Raw genomic sequence first — 23038 nt, 5'->3', positions numbered from 1 at the left:
TTTGACTTTTTTCGGTATCAAAACGGAAACATACTGAAATAGATCGGAGTACAGCTGTGGAATGGAAAAAGAAGTGTTTCTTCAGCTGCACCACCGAAACTGGGTATACACATACGCAATTTCCTTGCAAATGCAGCATGTAACTAGCTGTGGCGAAACTTTTGTTGTGAGTGTGAACCCAGGTTTAATGTTCAGAGTCAATAATAAATACTCAGGACATTCCTGCGGACATGGATTGTAACAAAGATAAGTATTTCATCTCGTTCATGTTACAATAAAGTGATGTGGTCTAATATTTTACATGTTGTTGTATCAACAGGAGTAGTCGGGTTCATACAAGCAACGAAACTATCGCCATAGTTAGTGGCATACTGGAGTTGTAATGCAGTGGCGTGTGAAAATTCCTAGTTATTAGTGGTGCACCTTAAGAGACGCAACTTTATTCATGCCACAAGAAAGTCAACTTGTTTGTACTTTGTTGCTACATTTTGTTTCCACCATTGCTCCATGGTGGTAATATTTCGAAACACGAGCGTTCTGTCGTAGTCATCTTGGAGAAATTGCTGTTGTACTTCATTCGATTTCATTGTGTTTTAATTTTATTACTGAGGGAAGTGCAAACAGTTGTCGGCAGTTACACTTTCGCACCTTCTGAAACTCAATAACAGCAGTGTGTGTGTGTGTGTGTGTGTGTGTGTGTGTGTGTGTGGAAATCTATGACGTATCTCACAATCTGAAAATACCTTGGAATGAATAAATAAATAAACTTAATAGATGTAGCCAAACAAACCAGTTGTATAAACTTCATGGTGTGTGAGATTGGCGTTGTATAAATAGTGGATTACATGCAGGAAATAGCTCCCGGGTGTGACGCGGCAGCTGTTAAACTAAAAATTAGTTATTCAAAATGCCTACACCAAAGAATAAATCTTGGAAGGGTGATGTGTCTGTAGATGATATTTATATGCCAACTTTTGGTTAATTTGACACTGCAGACAGTATTTTCATCTCCGAGTGTTATGCCATTTATAAATGTGTTTGTGGCCCCTGATTTATCATTCTGCGAAATCTGTTTTCGGATACAACATTTTGGTTGCGTCTTCCTTATATTTAACTCTCGTCATAGGTGTAATACTATAAACTGCAATATAACGTTCATACCCACCCACGTGATTTCAATTGATGCCATAGTCAAAGCTGTGCAACAGCGTAGAATTTGTATCTTCCTTTGTGAACGTTGGCCCACGATGCTACTACAGAAAGCCACAAGCTGTGGCGCCACATTAATTGTGTCTGGGTACTCTGCTTAAAGCTAAGAACCTACCACAAGTGTTTTTCGTAGGCTACATCAAAGAACACAAAGAGATGCAACCTGAAATTCTCCGTTTCTAGAGTTGTATATAACAATAATGAAAAAACACGGAAAAATGTTACCTGAAAAGTACACTGCGTATTCGAACTATTCTGTCTCATGTAGCTAATGTTGATGATTAATTCTATACACAATTAGTAAATAAAGTTTACAGTTGTTATATCAAAAAGGATTATTTCGATATTAAAAGAAAAACTTTGTGAACTGTTGAAAATACTACAGTGCGTCGCGTACCGGTAGACAATTGATACTCCGGATATCCATAGATTTTATATGTCAACCTCGCATCAGAGTTCAGACCAATGGAAAGCGCTTAGTTTGGAAAACTCCGCCAAAGCCATTTTGACTTAATGTTGACCAATAGTAGTGTGTGCGTTTGTTGTACTCATATGTTGAAGCTTCGGAGATAATGTTTTTGATGACGTAGATTTCATTATATAAAGTAAACACCACAATAAACTTTTCGTTTGTTATTGCATATAAACATGGCGAATATTACATTGGATAAAGAGGCGTTTTACAGGCGCATGAAACGACTTTATGCTGCTTGGAAGGTTTGTTTTTTATAGTATAACAAATATGTTAGAAAAAATATTATTCTCTGTATATATCTTTTCCTTATTGCCTGAGTTTTGTTATATACTGGTGGACTGTATAATTTGTTCATGTGTGTAGATTTATGTACTATTAGTATCTAGTCTACCAGAAACTGTAGTTACGCACATACCTCATACTTTTAATTCTTTGATGATGGCATCTGTTTGACTTATGACAAAAGTTAATGTTATTAAAGGTTTACCATAGTACTGTTAATGTAGCCTGCAAAAGATTTTTTGAAATGAGTAACTTCGTAATGGCTTGTTCAGAATGTAGTATGAATAAATAAATCTTATGGATGTTAGTGTATCGTATCTTTAACTCTCACGTAGTTAAGCTGAGTGTGATTTGCTTAGTTATAACGAAGAATAGAAAAGAACTGAGACTTGCACATAGTGTTTTTTTTTTTTTTTTCTTGGGCACTCATTTCTAGTCTCAGTAAGATGCATATCGCGTGTGTAGAGCAGTTTAAGGTACTAGTCTATACGCAAATTATGCGCCGAACTTTCGAATATCCTCGCCTCTTTATCTGTATTACTTTATGATTCATTAAATGAGCTACATAACACATACAAGTTCAGTGATTGAATTATATTTCAATCTGAAGAGACATTGCTTTAACCGTGTTTGTTTCCAAGTTTTCTTATGTTTTGTGTCATGTAGCCACATCACAATAATAGCTGGGCATCATATCTTCCATCTCTCTTGTGGAGTTCATTTTCAAATTTGTGCTTTCTATCCATTCTCTACGGCTGAGCCACAATAGCTGACGCATTTCTCTTGCATTAGTTGTCTAGCTGCCTTCCCGTAATTTCTCTTATTGTATTATACTGTACGTGATCCATCTTCAAAATTCTACAACTTCATCTCTAAATTAGATGATTTGCTTCTAGGCTAATCCTTTAGCTACACCGCTTTCCCAGATACAGTTGAGTTGCCTTATTGCTCTTTACCCTTGACTGATTGTGTTACTTATATTAACTGCACTTCTGTGATTAGATGACATAGGTATTTGAAGTACAGTAGCCTATCTGAATATGTCATATAATTTTTTTGATTGTTTGATGTGTATTTTTCTTTTTGTTGTTTCTCGTACTGCTATATATTCAGTTTTCTGTATGTAAATTTTCGGTCTCTATAAGTTGAATGTCAGTGGGGAGAAAGATGTCAAAATTTTATCTTCTGTCAGTGTTTCCATGCCACAGAACTTTTTCACCATCTCTGAAAGGCATTCTGTACGTGGATTTTAAATTAGTTAGGCCCTATAGAGCACTCTTATTTCAGGCCTTCAAAGACCAGAATGACCCAGAAAGTAAGTTTACTACTTTATCGTTTTGAGTGTAGAATATATGGGTCATTCTATGTCAATTCAACCAATTTGAGAAAATGTTCCAGCTGATAGTCTCAGATTTGGCTGAAATTTAGCACACCAATGCTACCAAGTGTGGAACACTCATGTAGCTACAAAATTTTAAGTTCCCCTGCCAATTAGTTCCACAATTATGGCTTGTGAAAGAAGGTGGCGTGACCCGGAAATTGCAACCCGCATCTGGCAATCTATCTTCAGACCCAACTTCAGGTGTATTCCACACAGTCCAGTGAAATTTTTACAACCCAGTAACATCCACTTAGAGAACACACTCTGTGAATCAAAACACCAACATATTTCTGAGGGAAAATAAAAAATTCCAAAATGTGATTAAAAAAATGTAATACATTAAAAGGTACGTATTGTAGGTGCCCCGTATGCCAAATATAATTCACTCAAAAAGGGTATAATTTTTTTGTGGTAAGCTTAATGTGGCCTAAACACACACAGAACTTATCTTGCCCATAACAGTCACACAAACAGAATTACATGCACACGAAAATACAAAAATTTGAAAAATTACCTGAAAAACATGGATTTTCTATGTGTGGTAGCACAAAAGGGACAAGTGATATCCAAGCCAAATTTCAAACACTGCATAAGTAGAACATAATGATATATATCTCAAAATTTCAGCATGTTATTGCAAGACAATTGTACACGATGGAAGTTGACAGATGTATTTGGTGATGTGCCCATTGTTCCAGAACACAATTTTGTAAAAACATATATCGTAAACTGTTCTGCCTCTTCTTATCCTCTCCCACAACTGTTTAATCACTAAGAAACAACATATAGACAGATGAACACTACCTATCATTAATGTTTACTGCACCTTAACTGCTAAAAACCAGTCGATTGTGCTTCGAACAGAAGTTCTCCCACACTTTAGCTACTGTATTCTGTACATTGAGTGGCAAATTGTACTGTTTTCCTGACACTACGGTAGGAACTGGTACTGTCATAAGAATATGTTTAAAAGGATTTCTACACCTGTCTGCCAAATGTGACCAATAAAATGATCTTGCTGGTCCTGCTGGGGCCATGAAGTTCACAAATACATCACCTTCTGCTTCACAGCACTCTGCAACACATCCTAAGTACCATTTGTCATCATAAACAGCAATAACATAGCAACCTGGTTGTATGTTGCTGCTTTTGCTTCTGAATCCTGAGTCAGACACACTGTGAAGACACATGTTGTGCATGAACCTGTAGTTATAACCGGACAGTCTGCACATTGTCAGAGTCCACTGGAGAGAAGTGATGATGGCTCCTTGTGCCTGCAACAATTTTAACGTGTTCTAGTCTGCAAGATATTCTGCAGATTTTGCCTCTTCTCAAATGTCCTGTTCCACCACAATTCATGGTATCAGAGAGGGATTTCACCTACAGTGTCAAAGTCTGCACTGTGCATTGCTGTTTAGGTTGTTCTTATGTACTGTCCTTCACTAGCTAGATTTGTTTTGAGAACCTAGGACACACAACCTACATTAGACTTGTTTTTTGTTACATCGCTTAAGTGTTCGTTGTGTGAAACTAAGGAAAAAACAATGAATGTAACACCAACTATTCCACAGCATAATAGAACAGAACATCTAGGGGAGAAAAAATCCACAGAAACAGATTTAGCCACAATGGCAAAGGTTATTTTGCAGAGGCGTAGATTCTGTTTCATAGTATCCGACATTCCCATTCTGTACCATTGCATCATCTTTGTCGTCTCAATCCTTAGATTAGTTGATGAAACTTTGTTCCTGTTAGTGGCGGGTCATTTCATGTCAAGTCACCCAGGCCTTCACACCAAACATGTCAGATTTTGATGAAACTTGGTACAATTACTTCTTTTATAATCCTGAAAGCACTTGTAAAATTTTTTTTTGCTCCATCTCTTATAGTTTTTTTTTTTTATATAAATTTTTAAAGTTTTTAGATTTGGCGTTGTTTCAGCAGTCGGAAATCGTAACTTAAACGTGTCCTCACAACTAAAAAAATTTTTATATTAAAGAATACTCAAGATATCAGTATGAAATTTTGGAATAAGTTTGTGTATTATATCTAAATGTTAAAAAAAAAATTACCATAAAGATATATTAAAATCTTCCAAATGGAAAAAAAAATTACAAGTTGTTGTTGTTGTTGTTTTTTTTTAGCTAACAGATGTTTAGTTTTACAAAAATTGCAATATCTAGAGTCTCAGACCTAATAGAAAGCTCAAATTTGTTTTAAAATACTCTTAATTGTATAGGCTGTTAGATAAAAGGGGTCGACAGAAGCGTGCGATCCCATGCGTCGACTTCGACCCGTGACGTAAGGGTGTTGTCGTGTGTGACGTCATGACGGCGCGGAGTTTGGTTTGAGTGTGGCTGTCTCCAGTTCTGTTTTATCTTATTTTATTTACTTTTCTGATCTGTTCGTTCTATCTCGTGAGATTTTTTTTTTTAATTTAAAAACACTTATTACTTATTTTAATTATCTGTTTCCTCCAATTTCTGTTTTAGTTTATTATATTTATCTTTCTGATCTGTTCATTCTATCCCGTGAGATTTTTTTTTTTTAAAAGACAAAAAACACTAATCAGCTACTGAAGCATCTTTATCTTCTATGGGTTGCAGGGGTTATGACCCCTGGGGAGGTGGGTGGGTATTCATGCATGGCTGTCTTCACTTACACGTTGTAGCTACGCAAGGCGTCTGAATTTGTTTATATTTAGTTTGCGCCCCACCCAAAACACCCCATTTTCCGCGCTTGTCCCGTTAGTGTCATTAGGCTTCTTGTGGAAAGTGTGTGTGTGTGTGTGTGTGTGTGTGTGTGTGTGTGTGTGTGTGTTTTTGTTTCCGCCATATTTGTGACGTCATGGGTCAAAGCAGACGGGCGGGATCGGACGCTTCCGTATTTCCGATAAAAGAAAAGTTATGTTGGCTTTTTAACCTGTTTAATAGTTATCTAATTTTTAAAATAATATTAATGATATTTTAAAAATAAAAAGTACCAAGTGACTTAGACACCGAAAATAAGTTTTTGTCTTCTTGGAGTAACAATGTACGCTTGGATTTTGTTTTGTTACTCCTGTGTTTTGAAGTAAAAAATTATTACAGTGTTAAATAGTGCTTGGATAGTATTTTATTAAGTTTATTCAAACTTTCAGTAAGTACTGTTTCCAATATCCTGTAAAAGTAACCAGAACAGTAATCAGACCAAAAGTGAAATCAGTATGTCAGATATTCAAACCTGTAGCGTAGGGTTATTTAAAAAATCTGACTGTTTCCAAACAACCTACACACCTTCAAAAAAGTTACAACTGGTATCTGAATTGAGTGAGGAAGAAAAAGATTTGATCCACTTACAATCTGGAATTAATCTGTGTGAATTTAAGAATATATGTTCACCCCACAACTACTACTTTTTAAATGTTTTTGAAAAGTATCAAACAACATGTGTAGACCCACTAAAAAAACACAAAAAGCCCATCAAAAAATTGTTGAGAAGTTTAGGCTTGAATCTTTCTAAACAGTTACTGACAAAAAATATTAGTATAAAACCTGGACAAAAGCTTTGCTCAACATGCCGTAACTTTTTTAAGAGTTGAAGTCAATGAAAGTGAAACAGATGATGAACTCATGGTTGAATTAGAATCATTGGAATCCAGAAATGAATCCCTCGTACAAACAAACATTGCTCATGATAATTTAGGTTTAACACCGATAAAGCTTCATGGCTTATCAGAACAAATTAAAGGGTCTTATTTTAAAAGGAAGGTTAGTAGTATTGAAAAGACTGCGAAAAAGGCCGTTTCAAAAGCATTAAAATATGATGCACCAAGTTCTGATGATGACGAAGAAGATAAAAGTGTGGTTGAGAAAGCAAAGGATTTTGATGTAATGATTTCTCTTATGAAAGAGAAGATTTCATCTGTTGGGAGGTCTAGAAAAATCCAGATTCTGACCTTGGCTCCAGATTCTTGGAGTCGAAATAAAGTGATGAAAGAATTTAATGTAAGTGAGTACATGGTGCGACAAGCTAGAAAGCTAAAATCTGAAAAGGGTATTTTGGAAATTCCTGGTCCAAAAAAAGGTAAAACTCTTTCTGAAAATACAGTAAGACTTGTAACAGATTTTTATGAAAAGGATGAAAGTTCCCGAGTGCTACCTGGAACAAAAGACAAAGTAAGTGTTCAAAAAAATGTGTACATGCAAAAAAGACTCATTTTGTGTAACTTGAGAGAACTCTATTATTCTTTCAAATGGGAGAATCCCGAGGTAGAAGTAGGATTTTCAAAATTTTGTTTCTTGAGACGTAAATGGTGTATCCTTGCTGGTGCTGCAGGCACACACACTGTATATGTATGCAGTATCCACCAGAATGTTAAACTATTACTGGATGCTGTGAAAATTGAAGAATCTTATAAAGACCTAATTAAGATGCTTGTGTGCAACACGGAAAACCAAAACTGCATGCTACATCATTGCGACAGCTGTTGTGCAAATACTGCACTAACTGAGTACTTAACTGAAAAACTAAGTGAAGATTATGGTTTAGAAGAAGAAATTGTAATCAGTCAGTGGGTTAACACAGACAGGGCAGAAATGATCAAACAGTCTTATCAGTGTTGAAGACTACATTTCTTTATTGGTTAGGTCATTGAAAAAGCTCACCCCGCACTCGTTTATAGCAAAATCCCAATAAGCAGCGTTTAAAAGATTGAAAGAAGACCCACCACCCAAAACAGCAATTATTGTGATGGATTTCAGTGAAAATTATTCCTTTGTTATACAAAATAAGATCCAAAGTTACCACTGGAATAGAGGTGGTTGTACTCTACACCCAGTTGGAGTTTTTCTAAGAAATGAGGAAAACAATGTTTTTGTTTCCAAGCACTGTTTTATTAGTGATGACCAAGAACATGACACTGGTTTTGTTAACTTTGTACGAAAAGAAATTACAAAGTGGCTGTCATTACATCATACTGACATTGACTTAGTTCACTACTTTACAGATGGTTGTGCTGGGCAGTACAAAAATAGAAAAAGTTTTAAAAATTTGACTGAACACTTGAGAGACTTTAATTTGAAGGCCCAACACTCTTTTTTTGCAACAAGTCATGGGAAGTCAATTTGTGATGGCCTAGGAGGAACTATTAAAAGAATTTTAAGGAAAGCCAGTCTACAGCTTTCAGACGAAGAACAAATAATGACAGCAATCGATGTGTACAAGATTTGTGAAAAAAAATATTGAAAACATTCATTTTCACTTTATTTACAAAAATGAAACTGATTTGCTACGGTTAAAACTAGAATAACGTTTTTCAGCAACCCGAACCATTCCTGGAACAAGAAATTTTCATAACTTCAAACCACTTCCAACAAACAACCTTGAAATTAGAAGGACTACAGATAGTGTGAAACCCTCCTTAGTCTTTTCTTTCCATTCTTCTTCTGATTGGGTTCATGTTGAACCATCCATAAATAGCTGCAAATTATGACGGTAACTGGTACTTTGGACTGGTAAAAACAATATTCAATGATGAAGAAGATGCAGAAATTCTATTCCTACATCCTTCAGGACCAGCTGCATCATTTTATTGGCCTGAAAGAGAAGATTTTTGCATAGTGCCTTTGGAGCACATAGTCTGTGTAGTAGACGCACCTCAATCAAGCGACACTGGAAGAATGTATTACTTCAAAAAAGACTGTATCAGAAGAGCTGAAAGCTCTTGGATGAAGTGGAAAAACAGTTTGAATCGGCATTAATGTTTATTAAAAAGACAAAATTACTCAAAAAATTCAATGTTTCAAGCAATCAGTTGGGTTATACATAAGTGTCGTAAGTACACTATCTTTCTACATAATTCTAATGTAATCTACTATAATTAATAAACATGTTAAAAAGCCATCATTATTTTTGTTTTATCAAGTAGCTTATATGTTTAAGAGCAAATTAAAACAAATTTGAGCATTCTATCAGATCTGAGACTCTAGATATTGCAATTCTTATAAAACAAAACATCCGTTAAAAAAAAAAGAAAGAAAAATAATACATATATATTTTTGTTCATAGAAAATATTAATATATTTCAATAGTATCATTTTTATCTTCAAATATGTATAGTAAATAAACTTACTGCAAAAATTCATGATCTTATCTAAAAGAGTTTTTAAGATAAGCAATTTTAAAGTTTTGAATACAAATTAAATTTACCATTTCCGAAGGTTCGGAAAACGCAAAACATAAAAACTTTAAAAATTTATTAAAAAAACTATAAGAGATACAGCAAAAAAAAATTGCAGGTGTTGTCAGGATGGTATTAGAACCATTTGAGCCAAATTTCATGAAAATCTAAGGAGGTGGGTGTAAAATTTATTTTTTATTGGGTGATTTGATATGGAATGACCGTGGTTGTACCGTATGTGTAAGCAGTCTTCTTTCTCAAAATTTCTGTAGAGATAGGAAGATAGCAAATTGGGAGGAGAAGTTTTGTGCCTTTTAGGCAGAACTAGGTAAGGCAAAACAAGATCTGGAAAGGTTAAGGGGGGGGGGGGAGAAGGGAAAAGGAGATGGGAAGTGACAAAAGGCTACAAAAGAAATAGGAATAGAACTTTCTCAGACAGTTTTGCTGTTAAAGTGGAAAACAGGTTTGATGTATTGTCACAGTTGGAAACTGATGAGCACAACAAACTATCAAAAAGTGTTTGAGAAGTAAGAAGTCAGAAAAAGTTGTGAAGAAAAAGAAAATCTTGTTGTTAGGTAGTTCACTTGGCAGAGGTGGTGGCCAGCTGTTGCAGGATGAACTAGGGTCCAGTGATAGAAGATATAGGCTCACTTGCAAAGACTTCACAAAGGAAGACACCATGGTAACAGTGGGTGGGGCAGGCAGCAGCATAGACAGGGACCCTAATTATTCAGTTGAGGATGACCTTGTAAAGATAGCTTCAGCAATGAGACATACTGGTGTTCGGTTTGTGTCTGTTGTGAGTTGCCATGATAAGCTTCATTTAAACTCTTCTTATGATGATGACATTTGGTTTGTGGAGCACTCAACTGCGCGGTTATCAGCGCCCGTACAAATTCCCAACCTTTGCTCAGTCCAATCTTGCCACTTTCATGAATGAGGATGAAATGATGAGGACAACACAAACACCCAGTCGTCACGAGGCAGGTGAATATCCCTGACCCCGTGCTTGGGAAGCGAGAACGCGACCGCGTGACCACGAGCTGTGGAATTAAACTCTTCTGTTAGTGTAGGTAATTTAGGTATGGTTCCTGTTGACACTATCAGTAGGTGCGACTATGTGGGGCATTACCTTCACCTCAGTAGGTACCGGGGGGTGGGGGGGCTGTCTGGGTTAATTGAAATATCTTAAGGGGGCCACTATCACATGTGGTAAAGTATCATTTGTTATAAGTGACAGAAAAACAGTTTTAGTAGGGTAGGGGGGCAGAAACAAAAGATATTCAGAGACAGATTGAAAATGACATTCACATTGGGGGGGGGGGGGGAGGCAGCCAGAAAGCATATTTTAATATACCCAGTTCATGCAAACAGTCCCTAACTGAAACTGGAGAGGTTCAGAAATTGACAGAGAAATTAGGTTCATTCAGTTGTAATTCAGCAAGTGCACAAAATCCTTATTACGTCAGAATATCTGTGAAGTGAGGGGAAGATTAATGAGTTGCTTATTTGTGTTCAAGAATTAAGAGGTGAGCAAATTAGTTGATATAATCTTCCTCTCTGAACATCATGCGACCATCAGTATTGATATGTTAAATGCTACAGCATTTAAGCTAGCCTCTTACTTCTGTAGAGAAAATAGGAGGAGTTGCAACATTTGTCCAGAACTGTTTTAATTTTAAGAATACTGATATTGATAAACTCTGCTCAGAGCAGCATTTAGAAGGTTGTGCTACAGAAGTAGTATTTCATAATAAGTCTTTTATAATAGTAGATATATACACAGCATCTTCAGGGAACTTTAATGTCTTCATAAAAGATTATGAAGCTCTTTTGTCCCATAAGTTATTTTTACATTGTTATCACAAACTATAGCTGATCTACAGTGGAACAAGAAATGCAAACACCTGAACAGCACTCCCAGATCAATCACGATCAATATCTGCAGGCTATATCTGGCCGAAAAAAACATAAAGGTGAGAAGTACTGGTTAGAATTTAAAATCAGGCTTCTTCACAAAAAGAAAAGCCTGCTTAACATGAAACTTAAGAACTCACACCTAGAATTAGCTAATTATTTTAACAATTATATCTTGTTTATAATGCCATGTGAAACCACTATTCTTGTAATATGATATATGAAGATCACTTGTAATCAGTTTAAAAGAAATTGAAATAGAGAAGCTACTACACAGTTAAAAGAATAGTAAGAATGGCACACACAAATTTTACAAGAATCAGCACTTACATGATACATTCCCAGACAGAGAAAACAACCCACTAAACAAAGGGCTGAAATATAATGTACTACCTGAAATAAGCACCAAAATTATAAAAAATTATTATTATTGCACCAAAATTAAAAAGTTTTCAGTTGAAACTTCCGGGCTGGGAGGCCAGAAGTTTCAACTGAAGACAACCCTGGCCGTGAGAGCCAACATTGTGTGATTATAAAAGTTGTTATTACTGCACGAAAAAAAAAAAAAATGCTGCAAATATAGCAAAGTTAGGCAGTAACGGAAAGACAGCTATAGCTCAGAAGGCTATGAAAGTCATAAACAATCAACTAACCAAACAAGAAGCAAGTTATAATGCTCACGAAGGGGACAGAAAAACACTTAAGATATAAACAGAAAGTTAAGTAATTATAAAGCCATAATTATTAGGGCGGACAAAGGCAACACATTATGTATATTCAAAGAAGAAAAATACATAAGGAAAACATCAGATTTCTTTATTGAAAATGGCATTACTGAAAAATACAAAAAGACCTCACAAAAGCATTTCAGACAAAAGTCAAATTGCTAATGAAAAAATATTTCTTGCTAACTGACTGGGAGAAGAAATATAGCTACATTTAAGAATCCTAGGGCACCATAGCTAAGAACACAACTGAAGATAAACAAAGAGGTTGTTGTGTTCATCCAATTGTGAACTCAAGAAACAGCTCAGGTTATAAAATTACAAACTAACTTAACCAGACACACACATACACAAACAACTACACCCTCAGAAACAGTCAGCAACTAACAGAAGAAATCAAAAACATCATCTCCCATTTGGCCCCAAATATTATTTGACATCACAAACCTATACACTAAACACTCAAACCTCATAAAACTCCATAAACTATAAATAGCGGAAATTATTGAGTTCATGGACCTTCTTGAACGTACTAAACTACAACTGTTTTACAATTAATAAAATGTACATGCATTTTAGAAGTTACAATTGCTAACACATATATCAACCACCTTGAGCAAAACATTGCTATAAACCAAGTTGAACGGATAACATTATTTACTGAAAACATTATCTTGATGATACATTGCTCCTGTTGGGTGTTGACACAAATGATATTAAAAACGTGCTAGATACATTCAATAAACAGGATAGAAATATAGACGCTGCAGTGTAATATGAAAACAGTGATAGCATCAATTTCCTAGACATTAACAACAGTAAAGGAGGCAAGTCACACACTTTCAGAGATTACAGAAAGACAACAGCATCATATACCATTATACACAGCTCATCTTGCTACCCCACAACACACAAGCATGCTGCATACAGAGCTTTAGTCAACAGAACCAGCAGTATACAATGGATAAATATGCAAAGCTCGATGAGTTGAGTACAATCGAACAAATTGCTACAGCAAATGGCTAAAATGACACACTAATTGAAAGCGTCACATGAAAAAGGAAAAACTATATAAAACCAACTTCCACACAGAAATTGAAAAAGAACGTCACTGCTTTCATTCCTTTCAAATGCAAAGTCTCCTGCAAAATAGCAAATATTGTCAGACCTTAAAACATTAACATTGTCTTCACAACACACAACAAACAGCTATGCACACTGAGGACACAAGTTAACAAACATACAGATAAATACTCACAAAGCCAACTACATTAACAACTATAACAAATCAGCAGTAGCCACCCACATCAGAAACACAGACCACCCATTCCATGATGTTGCGCATGATCTCCATGTATTACACAAAATGAACAAGGGCACCAAATGGACTTATATGAAGAACTGGAACTATTCATTCATGGCACTGTACATGGAGACAAGTTACTGAATGATAACTCGAAAGTAATGACATTAAACTAATGTTTCATCTTCACTGTACACTGCTGGTTTAGCAATAGAAACTTTTGTATCTTAGCATTTAAGAGTCTTTGGATTGATGTAAACAAATAATAGTGAAAGTGTTAAGTTGTGATGTCCTTGTTACTGTGCTCTGTATGCCAGACAATGAAATTGCCAACAAAAATGTAAGGAAATTCCCTTACAAAATGACTAATCTTGCTTATCACATGACTTACCCACTGTAACATATTGATTATCCTGAACAGGCATGTTTTTCAACACACTACATCAGTGGCACACACAGCAAAGGAAACTAACCACACTGCTATTTAATTACAATGTAAAAGTAACTGTAAATGCACCTGATGATAGCAGCATGCTGCCGAAACATGTTGTGCCAATAAATATAAGTAACAAGTGACTGTTGCAGTATACATTATTTCATGAAAATCTTGCAATACAGTCACAACCCTCAAATATCATCCTTGTAACATGGATAAATTTAAGGATCACATAAAAATTAACATTTTCTTGTCAGAGGTAATGGTGATGTATGCTGAACCTGATCGTGTTCTAACTCACAGATCTGCATTGGGAGTTGAATTGATTAAAACTGATGCACAAAAAATGAATTCCTTTCTCTCACAGAAATTATCACATATTGAAAGAGTAACTGGTTAATAAAAAGTACTTTTAAGTTAATTGGTGAAATTAATATTCAGTTCTTAATCTTAGATCTAGTTTGAGAGTCAGAACTGTCTATTTTCTGTACTTTGGTTCCAGATCACGTATTTAATAAGTAATACTTGCATGTATAGTACAGGTATTGCAGTTGATGTGGGCATGTCTTTGTTGATTTCTAACAGGATTCTGATAATGGGATTGATGAAGTGTACAAGAAGATGGATGCTCTTGTGTCAGCTGTGGGTGTGGATGAAGAAATTGTGTACAGCAAGTCAACAGCAATACAGGTAAGGACTATATAAAATTAAGAAATTCCTTTCAAGAAATAAAAATTACTATTTAGAATAGAGAAAATGGAAATACAAAAGTTAAGTCTAATAAATTCTAGGATGTTGTGTAGCCTGTAGGAAGTGGCAGCCTGGAAATAGGAAATGCGCTTGTGTTTTAAAGGCATGGAGAAGGTAGGTAGAGAAAATTAGTTGGTTTTAATGACTTATAAAAGCCAAAACTCTAAAACTTTAGATGTTCCTAATTCAGTCCAATAGTTGATGGGAGCAACTGATTGAGACCACCTATACTGCTAGGTTAGGGTCCCAGGGGGTTATAAGATACTCCAGAAGGTGATATGAGAATTTGGAAAATTAGTTCAGGAATTCATAGCCTTACTATAGCAGTTGATTATTAGGATCCAGTCCAAGGTAACACTGGTTAATGGAATATTCTTAACAAATTTTGGTGGGTTGTCTATAAACGACGATGTACAACGGGAGGTCCCACAGGGATGGGATCGATTTTTTTGAAACCACATACAATGTGCTTTAAGTTAGGATTGCATGTCTCACATCCTTCAGCAAGTCACTCTGGTGGCCCCTCATCTGTGGGTAATCAGTAAAAACAGAATTACAGAATTTCTTATCAGGACTGTTAGTGGTCGTTTCCAGGCTCTAGTGCATCATGAGAAATTTTGTTTCTTGTTGATTATCCACAAATGATAGATCACCAGAGTGATTGGATGCAGTGTGTGTCACCTGGGACCATGACAAGTTGATCCAACAGTTGGGGTACCTCCCTTTGTAAGTTGAGAGCCAACCCACCAAAGTTTATCAGAGTATTACCTTAATAGTATGACCTTAGTCGGGATCCTATTAATCAACTCTAAGACAGGGATATGAATTTCAGGAAGTTATTTTATCACCCTCTGTAGTACCTTACAGTCTCCTGCGTCCTCTTATTTGTGTTAGCTGTGCTGTTTAAAAGTGTGCCTTATGATCACTCCTTAGTCCCCTGTTGTCAGTACATAAAATTTGGACATCGGGAGAAATGCTCGCTGGAAGATAAATGTAGATACTAGCCGAGACTACAGGTGGTGATGTAGGATTTGTCACAAATGACAACCTGTGCAGTGCCCCTGATATGTTTCAAATGTTGTTTGTGGTCATAACAGCGTTCTGTGTAATTGTGGGTATATTATGTCAGAGCTAAATAATTTCTGATGCCGGCAAATTATTGATGCTTGTATGGTGGGTGCTTCTGTAACCAAGGTAGTCTAAGGGGGGTGTTTGTTGTTTGAAGAGGCTCCATATTGAAGATTTATACCACATTCAGGGAAAGCAGAAAAAGTCATCTGCTAAGTCACAATGTGGATGTGTGTTGGATGATTTTGACAGATGGTCTTTGAAGAGGATTGTGACGAAAACTAAGAGAATGGCAGCTGTAAAGTAACTGCAGAGCTGAATGTTGGACTTGTAAATGCTGTCAGCACCAAAACAACGTGAAGGGGGCTCCATAAGCTGGAAATTGTAGGACGAGCTGGAATTCCAGTGGTGCAAACACCTGTAACAGGGAAGCAGGATGCCAAAGCTGTAAATCCTGTCTATGGGGTAATGGAAGATATTCATTTGATTAGGTGCGTCTTGTCTCACACTGTTCCCAACTTCAGGCTGAGTTTGTCTGATTACACCATTTCAAGCCTACGATGCAGATTGCTTGCTGCCAAGTGTGAAACATGATGATGGGGTGTTCGGTGATGATTTGGGCAACCATTCTGTGGTATTCCATGAGTCCAAGTTTACTGTGCAAGGTCACGTTACTGCCAACGATTATGTGACCATTTTGGCTGATCGGACCCATCCATGGTCCAGTGTTTGTTCCTCAGTGGCAGTAGTGTGATCCAAGACGATGGGACCAAGCGAGATGGCGCAGTGGTTAGCACACTGGACTCACATTCAGGAGGACGACGGTTCAGATCCACATCTGGCCATCCTGATTGAGGTTTTCCATGATTTCCCTAAATTGCTTTAGGGAAATGCTGGGATGGTTCCTTTGAAAGGGCACGGCCAATTTCCTTCCCTAATCCGAGCTTCTGCTCGATCTCTAATGTCCTCATTGTTGATGGGACGTTAAACACTAATCTTTTCCTCTCCTCAAGACGATGAGGTCGCTGTTACACAACTTGCATTGTCTTCCAAGACTGGTTTTGTGAGATTGGGAGGAATTGTCTGTCGCATCTCCCCTGGCCTCCACAGTAACCAGATCTCAAAATCATTGAGTCTGTGTGGTCTACTTTGGAGTGAATGGTGTGTGATCGCTATCCATCTCCCATCATTGTTACCTGAGCTGCCCACTATGTTCCAGGAAGAATGATATAAGATTTCTAATTTTAGATTACATGGTTGGAGATAAAACAGTGATCTATTGAAAATTATCCCTTAATGAAACAATTAAGACTGCAAATAACCATTTATTTGCAGATGATAACTGGTTTCGGGGGGTTTATGCTGGCTGCCTTCAGATCTACAGCACCATATGACTAAAGTCAGTGGTGCATGGAGTGGATGCGTGATACTATGGTCATTTATTGCTTATAACCACTGTGGGATCACACAGCTGTTCTGTGCACTGCTGACTTCAGTTATATGGTGCCATAGATTTGAAGATGACCGGCATAAAGTCCGAAACTGTCATCATTTTTAAACACACAATTATTTACCATCTGGACTGTTCCATTGAGTGGTATAAGATTCCTTTGAAAGAATATGTGTTTATCCATTGAAAACTGACTGGAAACTGTTTTGAATGCCAGCATGTTTTCTACGCCATTTTAGGTGTGGTAATATGTTGTATTTTTGATGTTTCCGTATTTTTGTGCACGCCTTTTATGTGGAGCAGTCTGTAATTTGCCAGATAATATTTTGTTCATTTATCCCTCATCCCTCCCTCCTTTTCCCTATTGTCACTTGTCTGCCACAAACGAGACAAGTTACTTTGCTGCACCTTGTCTCATTGATGTTCTAGGTTTCAGTGTGAATTAACCTTCTTTCCAGCATACTTTTTTTCTATACTTTTCGTACCATTCCTTTCATCCTAATATGAGTAAACATCATGAATATTTTCCTGCAAGCCATTTACAGAGTTAATTTGAAATTGGTGCCCGACATGACTTTATCCTTATTTATTCCTTGATCATGTGCTCTATCACATTGCACCCATAAAAAAAAAAAAAAAAAAACTAAATGCCACCTCTATTCAGTTGGCAGTTGCAACCTATAAGTATAGTCTGTTGAATTGTTGCTCTGATACTAGCTATGATCACAATTGTAATTCATGTAGTGTTGGAGTGAAGACTATTGAAAATGCAGTCAGGACAGGATCATGTTGTTTCATTAAGCCAAATGAAAATACTTGTTCCACTTAATTTAGTTATCTGCTAATCATATTCACACTTTATCCTTAACCAGTGAGTCCCAAAATGAAGAAGCTGAGTTATGATTTGTATGTTGTCATCAGTTAAGTGCAGACACTGCAGAATTTATCACAGCAAGAATTTGTTTCATGGTGACCTTTCATGAATACGAGAGATAAACTATTGGTTAATATGTGGGTAATGTGATAACAGTATTTGGTCTAAACTGTGCACCCAAAACATAGCAGATTTTATCTGTTACAACTTAGAGAACACACTAGTCAAGATGATGCTGTGGCCTACAGTGTATGAGGAAGTGTTGACCTAACCCCAGACATACTAATGTGGTTTGTCTGTGGTTTACTTAATAGTTCTTTCAGGACTACTAATGCCAATTCCTTCCTATAGCCTTGTTCAGTCCAAGCTGTTGCGTTGTGTTTTAAACTTCCACAGATTTTTTGTGGTGCACTCAGGCATATTGTTTGGGAAAAAGGGTGTAAGTTTTGTCTTCTGCAGGGACAGTGTTTGTAAATTTAGAGGTGGTAGTACTGAACTAAGTAAGATGGTTTTTACATGATATTTGTTTTTATTTTGTTTCAAAGCTGTTGCATTTGAAATGCTGGATTTAATTGCTATTATAAATAAACGCTGTATGCTTCTGGGCGTGTCTCCCAGCAAAGTGCTAGCAAATTAATGTTAATTTCATAAAATTTCACCATTTTAGGCTAAAGAATTTCCTCAAATGCATGTCTAATATTAAATTCATTGATGAATCTTCTTATTACCAAAAAGATACTTAAAGAAGTAGTGGTGCTATAGAAAAAGAATGTGGTAAACAAGTTGCATACTAAGTGCAGAGAAACTTTTGTTTACAGATTTCAAACTACTTTTTGTATTTGAGTGTGAGCTGTTTCATTATTTCATGCAATATCGTCTTCTGTTGTGTTTTAGTTGTAATAACTCTTTGTTTTCTTTTTTAATTTTGCAGACATGGCTGTTTGGGTATGAGCTTACAGACACCATTATGGTACTTGCTGAAAATGCAATTCATTTCCTGGCAAGCAAGAAAAAGATTGAGTTTTTGCGTAAAGTAGAAAATGGCAAAGATGAAAATAGTGTTCCACCAGTGAAATTGCATACTCGTGACAGAGTAAGTAACGTGAAAAGTTCTATATTTTCTGATGCATAATGTTAGAGCAACACGTTAATCCTCAGCTGTGCTCTATAAGCTGGGCTTGGGGATCAGTTGTAGCCCTGCCACTGCAGTCAACAAATTGAACTCTGGCAGGACCACTGCCTTACTGTGAATGCTCTCTGAACTGCGTTTGGGCTACCTGGCAACACTGTTTTCTTTGCTCTACAGATAGTGCTCAGGTCTTCGGTCGACAACATTCAGCAGGCTGTACAAAATGTATTTAGAGTAATATATCAGTTGCAATGATCGCGCTACCTAATGTAAGCAACATCTGACATCCATTGTTGGCATTTGTGGTGTGTGGAGAAGAAAGCGATGACGAGGACATGAACTACAGTGATACAAATACACCAAGTGACAAATGTGATATCAAAGGCATACTGACCACTGACTGGTTCTACAATAACATCGCCTGTCGACTGTAGAGTAGATAAGAGTGAAGTTTCATTTACTGGGAACCAGATGTAAAAAACTCATTTTACAGATCCTCCGAATCTACTTGAGATCTTCACATTATCTTTTGATTATATGTTGTTAACAATAATTAACGAGACAAGCAAATGTGCTGCACAGTTCACTTGTGGACATACTAGAACTACAGTTGTGTTTGCAGAAATGGATTCCATTGAACAATGGAGAATTGTATATTTTGTTTGCAAAGTTCCTCCTACAAGGCATAGTTCAGAAACTAGATATTGATACATATAACTCAAGGAACAAAATTCATGAAACACTGAATTTTCAAAAAGTAATGTGTATACATGAGCTGCTTGAAGAAAACCATTAGATTAGGAAAATAAATCTCAAGGGTCATGCTTATTTTCATAATGCAAATTGCTGCTCTCAAAAGCTTTCAGTAGTTAGGAACTTACAGTTGTAACAGTAATTTGATTTGAGCAATGTTCGCAGCAACAAATCAGATTACATTGCGGTACAAAAAAGTGCTGCGGGACTTGGGAATAATTATATAGGCGAGAAAAGATTAGTGGTGCACCCAAAAGCCAGAGGCAGCTGCGCCACAGAAGCAGGTAATACCACTGTAATGCAGCTTCTTGGTGCAAGAAATGACCTGGTCAGGGTCAGAAGATGGGCCTTAGCTGCTTAGAGCAGAAATGAGAGCAAAGTCATAAGCAGTATGACACAGTCAGAGATAAACTTAAAATGACCATTGAATGTCATTGTTAGTAGTGTTATATCTTTTGAAAAACATTTGTGTTGTGGTTTTCAGTCTGAAGATGATGCAGCACTCCATGCTAGTCTATTCTGTGCAAACCTCATTATCTCTATATGACAACTATAACCTGCATCCATTTCAACCTGAATAGTATACTCAAGCCTTGGCCCCCTACAATATTTACCTCCATACTTCTCTCCATTAACAAATTCACTATCCATTGATGTCTGAGGGTATGTCCTATGAACCAATCTTTACTAAAAGAAAAGGTTGGCTACAAATTTCGTTATTCTTCAATATGCTTCAGAACCACTCATTAGTTATTTGATCTACCCATCTGATCTCCAACATTCTTTTATAACACCAACTTTCAAATGCTTATATGCTCTCCTTCTCTACACTGTTTTTAAACCACCTTTCACTTTTGTACAAGGCTACACACTATACAGAAACCTTCAGAAAAGACTACCTATCATATAAATTTATGTTTGAAGTTCTAAAAGTTCTCTTTCAGAAAAGCTTTTTTGCCATTACCAATATGCGTTTTATGTCTTCTCTGATTTGGTCTGTAGGTTTGGGGTAACTGAGATAGAATAGAAAGAAAATAAGGATATCTGGTCACATGAGTGTATCAATGAGTGGATAATATCAACAGCAGCAGAAAGTGTTGTAACAGAAGTAAGATTCATCATGAATAGAAAGCTAGGCTAGAGAGTGAGTTACTATGCACTGTACAATGATAAGATTCTTCTCATCAAAATCGACAACAAACTTGTGCCAACAATAGTAATACAAATTATGTATGTCTAAGTCGTTATCAAAAGATGAAGATGTAGTATATTATGATATTCAAAGTGTAATTCAGTATTCAAAGGGTGTTGAAAGTGTAATAATGATGGATGATTGGAACACAGTAGCAGGGGAGGGAATAGAAGAGTTATGGGAGAGTTTTGGCTTGGTAGTAAAAATGAGACAAGAGAAATACCTTTTGAGTTCTGCAATAAATTTCAGCTAGTACACAGAAAGATTCCACCTGGACTACAGAAGCTGGACAGACAAAGGTAGACAGAATGAAGGAAACTTTGGGGAACAAAGGAACTCAGTGAAAGGATGAAGTAAAAGATGCCAGAAAAATAAAGGAATACAATAATTGAAGTCCATTAGGAGTGAAATGAACAGGAAGTGCAGGGAACTCGTGGTGAAATGGCTGCAGGAAAGATGTGAAGAAATCAAAAAGAAATATTTGTTAGTAGGGATGACTCGTTATATAGGAAAAGCAGAAAAATCTATGGGAAAATTAAAAGCAAAGCCAGTTATTATTGGTATTAAAAGCAAAGTATTCAAAATAAAGAGTGCAAGAGGAATTCCATTGTTAAACACAATGAGGAAAAGGTGTAGGTGGAAATAATATGTTAAGGGCACTACGAGAGGGAAGAACTGTCTGGTGACATTGTAGAAGAAGAACGGTGAGTCTGAATGGGATTCAGTACTGGAGTCAGAGTTTAACAAAGCTTTACAAAACTTGCAGTCAAATAGAGCAGGAGGCACAGATAACATTCCTTTGGAAGTTCTAAAATTATTGGGGAAAGTTGCAACCAACCAACTGTTCATGGTGGTTTGTAGTACTTGTGAGTCTGTACATGTGGAAAAATATCATCCAAGCAGCCCCAAAGAAGCAAACAGATAATTGCGAGGAGTGTCACTCAGTCAGCTCAGCAGCTCATGCGTCCAATTATTGATAAGGTTTATGTACAGAAGAATGGAAAAGAAAATTAAGAACCCTTAAGATTACTTTGTATGTAAGAAAAATAAAAGTATCCGATAGGCAGTTCCTGTTTTGAACTTGATAATGAAAGCAAAACTTTCGTAGGATTTGTTGAACTAGAAAATTGTTCAGCAATGTTTAACAGTACAAGGTACTCAAAATCTCAGAAAAATTAGAGTTAGCTTATAGAAAAAGGCAGGTAATATACAGCTTGTACAAGAACCAAGAAGGAACAATAAGAGTGGGGTCAAGGAACAAAGTGCCCACATTGAAAAGGCTGTGAAACAAGGAAGCAGTTTTTCTCCCTCTACTTTTAAAGCTCTACATCGATGAAGCAATGATAGAAATAAAAGAAAGATTCAGAATCGGTATTAAAATCAAGGTGGAAAGAGATAAAGGGCAATGTTTTCTGATGACATTTCTATCCTCAGTGAAAGCAAGGAAGATTGGTGGACAGACTGAATGGAATGAAGAATCTACTGAACGCAAAATATGGATTGAAAGTACACCAAAGAAAGCCAAAAGTAATGAGGAGTAGCAGAAATGAAATTTCTAAGAAACTTACCTTAAAAATTGGGGACCATGAGTTTGAAGAAGTGAAGAAATTGTGCTACATAAGAAGCAATATAACTTGTGCTGGATGTAGCAAGGATGGTGTAAAAATCAGACTAGCACAGGAAATGAGTGAAATCCTGGGCGGATGAAGCTAGTATTCAACATAGGCTTTAATTTGAGGAAGAAATTTGTGAGAATATGTGTTAGGAGCATAACATTTTGTGGTAGCAAAACATGGACTGTGGGAAAACTAAAAAAGAGAGAATCAAAGAATTTGAGATGTGTTGCTGTAGAAAACTGTTGCAAATTAAGTAGCCGGGTAAGATAGGGGATGAGGATGTTCTGTGCTAAATCAGCAAAGAAAGTAACGTATGGA

General features: G+C 36.5%; 1 protein-coding gene across 2 annotated transcripts in view; it reads left to right on the top strand.

The window, feature by feature from the left end:
- The first annotated feature begins 1683 nt into the window (after positions 1-1683).
- LOC126195743 (FACT complex subunit spt16) overlaps positions 1684-23038 on the top strand; it is a 136945-nt gene continuing 115590 nt past the window's right edge. Inside the window, exons 1-3 of one of the 2 annotated variants that reach the window (XM_049934373.1) lie at positions 1684-1926; positions 14474-14578; positions 18962-19123. In XM_049934373.1, the coding sequence (XP_049790330.1) occupies positions 1858-1926; positions 14474-14578; positions 18962-19123 (336 nt within the window). In that variant the 5' untranslated portion in view covers positions 1684-1857. The remainder of the gene's footprint in view (positions 1927-14473; positions 14579-18961; positions 19124-23038) is intronic. The other variant, XM_049934380.1, reaches the window with a different exon arrangement.

The sequence above is a fragment of the Schistocerca nitens genome, chromosome 1, assembly GCF_023898315.1.
Source record: "Schistocerca nitens isolate TAMUIC-IGC-003100 chromosome 1, iqSchNite1.1, whole genome shotgun sequence".
Taxonomy (NCBI): Eukaryota; Metazoa; Arthropoda; class Insecta; order Orthoptera; family Acrididae; genus Schistocerca; species Schistocerca nitens.
The sequence above is the reverse complement of the archived record's forward strand: the minus strand, read 5'-3'. Positions and strand labels throughout refer to the sequence as shown.